The sequence below is a fragment of the Apium graveolens genome, unplaced genomic scaffold (genome assembly GCF_009905375.1).
Source record: "Apium graveolens cultivar Ventura unplaced genomic scaffold, ASM990537v1 ctg262, whole genome shotgun sequence".
Lineage (NCBI taxonomy): Eukaryota > Viridiplantae > Streptophyta > Magnoliopsida > Apiales > Apiaceae > Apium > Apium graveolens.
The window spans coordinates 79441-87212 of NW_027417736.1; the positions used below are offsets into that span (position 1 = coordinate 79441).

The 7772-nt window shown below is 29.5% G+C and overlaps 1 protein-coding gene across 1 annotated transcript; it reads left to right on the top strand.

The window, feature by feature from the left end:
- Positions 1 to 309: 309 nt before the first annotated feature.
- LOC141700627 (uncharacterized) lies at positions 310 to 897 on the top strand. The gene has a single exon (XM_074504334.1). It carries the CDS (start codon positions 310 to 312, stop codon positions 895 to 897), a length of 588 nt encoding a protein of 195 aa, XP_074360435.1.
- The last annotated feature ends 6875 nt before the right edge of the window (positions 898 to 7772 follow it).

Genomic DNA, 7772 nt, shown 5'->3' on the forward strand with positions numbered 1-7772 from the left:
GCTAGTCGGAGGGTGCTTCCTACATCAAGTGACTTAGTTAGCAAGCATGTGAATATGACCCCAATGTGCTGTTGGTGCCAAACGTATGTTGAGAATGCCATACATGTCCTGTTTGGGTGCTGTTTTGCTCAGACATTATGGCATGATTTAGGACTGCAACAACTAGTGGTAGTATAGCAAGACGATTCAATACTCGAGGTTTTCAAGCATATATTTTTTACAGGGAGTACAGAGTAATGTGTGTTGGTAAGCTTATTTTGTTGGAGTCTTTGGACCAGACGAAATAAGTGGTTATGGGATAAAACAGATATGTCTGTTTTTGGGGTTAAAGCCATGGCACTCAACATGCTAGCAGAATGGCGACGAGCTATGGAGACACCTCAGCCGAGATCTGGTCAGGTTCAAGCAAATAGATCATGGCATAAACCACCATCTGGGTGGGTGAAAATAAATGTGGACGCTGCGTGTACACTGGGTCAAGGAGTGATTGGGGTAAGTTGTGTAGTCCGAGATGATGCAGGTCATTTTGTTCGAGCTCGATCAAATGTAATGAGGGGTAGTTTTCATCCTCGAGTTGCAGAAGCTCTAAGCCTTAAGGAGGCGCTATATTGGACTAAAGAATGGAGAACCAGTAAATTTATTTTTGAGTCAAACGCTAAACTTCTGGTTGAGGCCGTTCAAGGCACGAGGGGTACATCATACTTTGATACGATTGCTGAAAATTGTAGTGAACTTCTTAAACACTTTGATGAAGTGTTACTTGTCTTTAATCATAGATCTGCGAACCAGGTAGCCCGTGTACTAGCTAGGGCTGCATGTTCTATGTCAGGTCTTCAGGAGTGGATTTCTACTGCTCCGGATCTTATTGCCTGTAATCTTGCTTTTGATGATATTTAATATATGCAAGTGATTTATTTCAAAAAAAAAAAGGAAGGAGTAATTAGGTGTAAAAGTTTTAATTAGGTGCTTTTAAATAGGTATGATGAATGGGTATTTATAAGAAAATCTCAATCAATAAAAATATTTTATAATCATATGATAATTATTGTTAAAATGTTATAATGACACACACTGGATAAATCTTTTACATTTTGGATATGATTACGTGTGACGTCATATAATATCATCTCAGGACTTCGGGATGCATTGACGATTTACAAGTATACAGATAAATTAGAATGTATAATGGTTATTGATTTATTTTTTTGACAAATGCAGAAGATTTTCATTAAATTGAATATAATACAGCCGGGACAAACCCCCACCTGTCGATACAACCAGGTGATAAAAAAAATAACATACTAAAATCTATTAGATGATTTATTTCCTGATCGTTTAACACATAGAATTTAAAAATTCTTGAAGCTAAAAACGAAATCAAAGACATCTCAGGCGATCCAAATTGCACCAGCATCTCTGAAGATAGCAAAATCGCAATTGACCATATCACGTAAAAACTATGGTTAGCCTAATGTTCAAAAACAACAATCGCATAAAATGAGATTGGAGAAGCGGCACCCCAGCTATCTACATGCCGGACACCAGCTATAAACATGCCGAAGGCACCCCAGCTATCTACATGCCGGATACCAGTTATAGACATGCCGAAATTGTAAACCCATAAAAGATGAACAATCTTTGGTTGTGAAAGGTGAGCTCTTGCAATAATCATCACCGTCCCAGATTCGATACATGTTTTGCAGATCAACAAAAATATCAGCAAATTCGTCCTCAACAGATCCAATACAAGATTAACCCAAGCATGACTAAGCAAAAACATAACAAACACTCCAAAAGGAGAGACAGATACACACTCAAAGAGGAGAGACACACAAATACCCAAAAGAATTGGGTTTTATTGAAAAGAAATCAACGAGAATAAAAAAATGAAGTGATTGTGACTTTCCACTAGAGAAAACCAGTAAAAACCCCTCAATTTACTTGAAAATTGACAAATCCTTAAGAGAAGAGAGAGGAGGGAGGCGGCTCAAAAAGATAATTAAGGTCCTGGTTATTGATTTTAAAATGTACTCGAGAATCATAGGACCCCTGCAGGCCACAGTAATCTGTTATTGCCACAACCCCTGAATTACAGGAGTTGGTAAGTTATGTCTTCGTCAACAAGCAATTGTGTGTGAATTTCCCGGCAATTGATCGAGGAACTGATTGTGGTGTAGGTCTTTAAATTTAATGCATTATGAACTGGATTTCACTAACATGTTGGATTTCATTTTTTACAACTTATACAGGGCTGCGGAACTAATGAGTCTAGCACCCAGAGTCTCCAAAAATTTGTTAGTTCATTAATTAAATTTATACTATATATTAAAAAATTATATTAAAAAGTTTGGTTATTGATTGGTGGTAAATTATTTAATTATTTTTATTTAATTATTTTAATTCTAACTAATCTGGATCGGCCAATTTCAATTTTAATTGATATTATAATCAACATCCTCTAATAATATAAATTATATTTCATATCGAACTCTATATCATTATGAATAAATATTAAAGTTAACTTCTTTTTCCAGTTCTAAATTATAATCCATATTTAGTTCTATTTTATTCTAACTAAACTTTCGGACTAAAATTAATTTAAGCAAACTAAATATATTTTTCGGGTTAAGATAAAATAATAAATATTGCTGATCCGACAAAAAAACTATACATTAAAATTAAATAAACAAATAATATAGACCAAGATAAAAAAAAATTATACAATTGATCCAAACTCACACAAAATTAAAATCAAAATATACCCCGACCAACTAAAACAAGATCATATATACTAACTATTCGGGTTAAATCAAAATTATCTTATTGATCTGGATATAAATAATTATAATTTAACTAAAAATAATTAGTTGGATTTAGTCGTAATAATGGGCCTAACGCTAAAATAAAATATTGTAAACCCTAATACAGGATAAATCAAATTAATATCAGATTAAGCATAATTCGTATCTTATTAATATGAACCAAAAATTAACTTTTAACTAAGCATTATTATTATTATTATTAGGATTATTAAAACACACATAAAATTATAAATAAAACTATATCGTTCAATCAATATTATTGTCTTTTTCAAATAACTCTTATAATTTATCGATTAAGTAATAACCTCTCTAAAACAATATTTTTGTTAAGGTTTCAACATAATAGAAATATTATATTTTTACTCTCAAAAAACTATAAAATGGCTATAATTATATTATTTTTCTCCCGTATGAGGACTATTATCTTATAGGTTTAATTATTTTTAAAAAAATTATGAACATATAAGTGTATTAATATAATTATCATGAAGTTATATCATTTAAAAAAATAAATATAAAAAAAATTAACGAACAATTTAAAGAATTCAATTCAAAATAATTTTTTAAAAAAATTATATAATATTAAAAAAAAATTGCATCCCTCTATCGCACGAGTTTTAAGCTGATTTAGTATAATATATGGGATCTTAGTAATTTAAGACATCAATAATTATTCTCACCCAAACAACATTCTCTACATCCATTTTTTATATGATATTTTATCATTAAAAATATCATTATTACAAAAAGTGTAGAAAGAGAAAAGAAACCGTACTTCTTTCAAATATATAGTATAAAATAAAAATTATAAGAAGAGTACTTCTTTCAAATATATAGTATAAAATAAAAATTATAAGAAGAGAGAGATTAGCTAAAAATAAGGAATTGTAAGAAAATCTTAATGGGTCTTAATGATTTAAGGAATCACCGGGATACCGTGGGGTAGTTTTTTCACAATATTTCTACTATTTTATTTTAAGACTCCAAATAGCTGAGCTCTTGGAGTTTGCTGTAAGATCTGAGTACTTGATTGTGTTCCAAAATTTATTATAGAAAATAAAAGAAATGTCTTTGGGAGAGAAAATAAAAATATTAAAATTAGATAAATTTTATTTTTTTCTAATCTTTTACAATATAGAAATAAAATTTTGAATAAAATTTTTGATAGAGTTTTTCTCCAAAATTGTTGTTTTTTGTGAAAAAAATTATTCAAGAATAAGTGAGAGAAATTAATCCATCATCTTCCTTTTGTTTTCTATCATTATGAAGTTTTGTAAATACGTTAGATCCTAAAATTTTCAAATCTTATATGTAAAAAAATATAAAATATAACTTAAATTTGGGAGACACTCTTCTAAATTAATTTATGTGTATACAAAATATCATTAAATACAACTTAAATGTGTGAAACAACCTTTTAAATTAATTTTAATTAAGGTCTCCAAAATTTGAGAGGTCGCGCAGAAGATTGGGAAGAAGACTGTAACTTGAAAGACACTAGTACAGTTATCTAAACTATAGTAACTAATAAAGTACATCTCATATTCCTGCTATGTGTCAAACTCTCGTTAAATAACTGACATTATAATCAAATACACATTAATGTGATGATGTCATGTTTCACTAATATATTCTCCTAATTAATTATACTTTCAAAATCTTACTTTCATTTATAACCTACGCTCATTCTCTCTCTTTCTCATTTCTCATTTCTCCCTCATAATTTTTTAAATTTTCACTAATTTAAATATTCATCAATTTATTACATATTTTATAATTAATAAAAAGAATATTATAAAAAATATTATAATTTTTTATACTCTTTTTAAACATTTCTATTTATAATTTTATTTTATTTCTCAGCATCATAACATGATATAAATATAATACATATTAAAATTTAAAATATTTTAAAATTTATTTTTATAAAAGAATTATAATATAACCGGTATGTGTCCGGTAACTAATCTAGTTCTTTATATTTCATAATTCATAATCATAACTCACATAATTATTTTTACAACTTAGCTAATACACCCTCTCCTCCATGCATTTTTTTTAAAAATATCTTATTTTAAAATAGTAAATTTTTTATTATATAAAAAATGATTATACCAACTCACATCCACTACTTTCTTTAACTACACTAACTATATATATTAAATATTGACAGACTCCATCACTCTACCCAATTTTCTTACTTTTTCTATAAATAGTTCACTTTTTTCTTAACCTCCGTACCCAAATTAAACGTATACTTCTCGACAAAGAGAATTGATTTGATACAATTTAATGAGCATCTATACTAAACTATAATAATCGGAATGTGCTACAATTTGATATATATATATATATATATAGTTTAGTTATCCCCGGTTATGATCGTCAGATTTTCTTAATCAAATTATCAGAATCGTTAGATTCAAATACTAAAAAAATATACAACACTCAGATTCTCACGTTCAAATCCCACCAATAATAAATATTTATATTATTATTTTTACACAACTCAAGTTCCTAAATTTCAATCCCGTCAACAGTAAATATTTATATATTAGTATTTATACACTACCCAAGTCAATATGTTCGAATGGCGCAAATAACAAATTTTTGTATTATTATTTATACATATAATAATAAAATTAATGGTTCAAATATCATTGATATCTTGATCCAAACAAAATTATACTATATATAATGATAATAATATGAAATATTATTTTTGTGACGACTGAGAATTTTGCGACGAAATTAAGTGAATAAAGTATGTGTTATGTGATGTGATTATAATTATGTGACGAAGTGATGATTATTTGTCTTATCTAGTATACCAGAGTTTAGGAGCGTGGATAAAAAACGTTTCAATTTAAAGAGTCAGCTTAAAAAATAAGCTGTGGTGTCGGGCCGTCAGGTAGAACGGAACCCGCCATAATATGGAATTAAAGAATATAAAATGTGAATTATGTGTGATTGAATGAAATGAATGAGTAAATAAAGTATTTCGTCCTAAGTGACGTGTTGATTGGTAAAGACGTTGAGAAGCGTAATCGAAACGCTGAGCGTCGGGCCGTCAGGATGAACGTGACCCGGTACACGTAAAAGAGCATAAAGATTAAAAAGGGATAAATTCTAAGATCAGACCTGAGTCGTTATGTGACTGTATATGTGTGATTGTTTGACTGGGTGCATGACTATGTGTTCAGTGTCAATTTTGTGAATTTTAAAGGATTTACGTGATTTAAATAAAGGTTTAATTAACATTCGCGCATTTTTATAAAATCATTCGAGTAAGATAAAGCAAGTTTGCGAAATTCATATAAAATCAACCGTTCACTCAAATTCTTATTATGAGTAATGGATAAAAAGCTAATTTCGAGACCTACGTGTTAAAATTATCATTTTTGATAATTCTCGACTTTCCGAGAGAGATATATTTTATATTTGAATTTTGTTGCATTTGAGTAAAAAGAGAAAGAATGTGTGAGCCAAAAAGGAATTAATAGATTACCATTTTGCCCTTGCTTTGGTGGAGTATAAAATCACCCCTCCCTCCCCCATTTTCTTTTTCTTTCCCGTGCACTCACTCTTTCCTCTCTTCTCTTTTCTTTTCTCTCTCTCTCTCTCGAACACTCTCTCTCACTCTCTCTCGGCTCTCTCATCTCTCACCTCTCTCACTTGCATGCAACCATCAAAACATACTCAAACACAAAGATATTGCTACCTTTAGTTGTTATTTTCGGTATACACTTCGATTCCTATTTGCATGTAAGTAATTATAAAAGTTTTGTGGGTTAATCACTATGGTAGTGTTCAAGAAAAACCATTTCTTGATGCATAACCATGAGAGTGAATTCAATTATGTTTGGAGGTCATAAACTCGAGAAGAGACCCGTTATGGGCTCTCTCAAGTTCGGCCACCACGGCCATGATCCAAAGGAGAGTCGGTGGATTTTCCATGGTGTGATCATTTGATTTTAGCTTTGCATGTTATGATTTCTTGAAGATTTGAAAAAGGATTTTGTTTCTTTGATGAAAATCGAGTGTGTGCTTGATAAAATGATTCCATTGATTGTGTTAGGAAGTAAATGAATGTGTACAAATGATTGTTGCTTAGAAAATCAAAAATTAAGGTTTGCATGTGGATTTTTGCTTCGGCTTTTTGCTAATTAAGAAGAGGAATTTGATTTTTCTGAGATAATCTTGGTAAATACTAAGTTTATATGGCATAAAAGTAATTGCATGTTAGTTTTAAAGAAGATCAAGATATGCATGTCATTGATTTGTCCTTGAGATGTAAATTTGAGTTTTTGCCGAATGGGAATTTAGTTAAATAGGGGTTAATTTGATGAATAAGTGGATGCATGTTGTGATTTAGGTGAAATTCGATTGTGTTAAGGAATTTAGTTGGTGTACTTGATGAAAATGAAGTGTTTGATATAATGATGAGTTGAAATTGAATTGCATGCAAGCATGTATGTATGATTTGGTTCGAATTGTTGTTGATAAAATGAGATGTAGTTTAATTGTTGGATTATGCTATGATTAAGGATGCATGGTGTAATTTTTAGAAATTTGATCGTATATATATATAATTATGGTTCGAATTTTTATGATTAAAAGAAAGGGGAATGATTCTTTAATGGTTTTTGAATGAGTTATGTGGTTATATGATTTAAAGTACGTATTTGATTGATTTTGTGTGATAAGGCCGAATAGGCCATAGGGATTAAGAGTCAAAAACTTGATTTTGATGATCACAAGTGTAATATCTGGGATATATCGTGTAATTATTTTTGTTATTAAATCATTATTATGTGTGTTCAGTATCTATTATGTGAGTTAATTGTTTAGTGTTATCTGTACTTGGATATTCAAAAATAATATTAATTGAGTATTTTAATTTTTATATGTCCAAAATAAAATATAGATAATTGTCATATCTTCCTAATT

Coding starts and splice junctions, on each gene's coding strand:
- LOC141700627 (XM_074504334.1), top strand. CDS start 310: ATGTCTGTTTTTGGGGTTAAAGCCATGGCACTCAACATGCTAGCAGAA.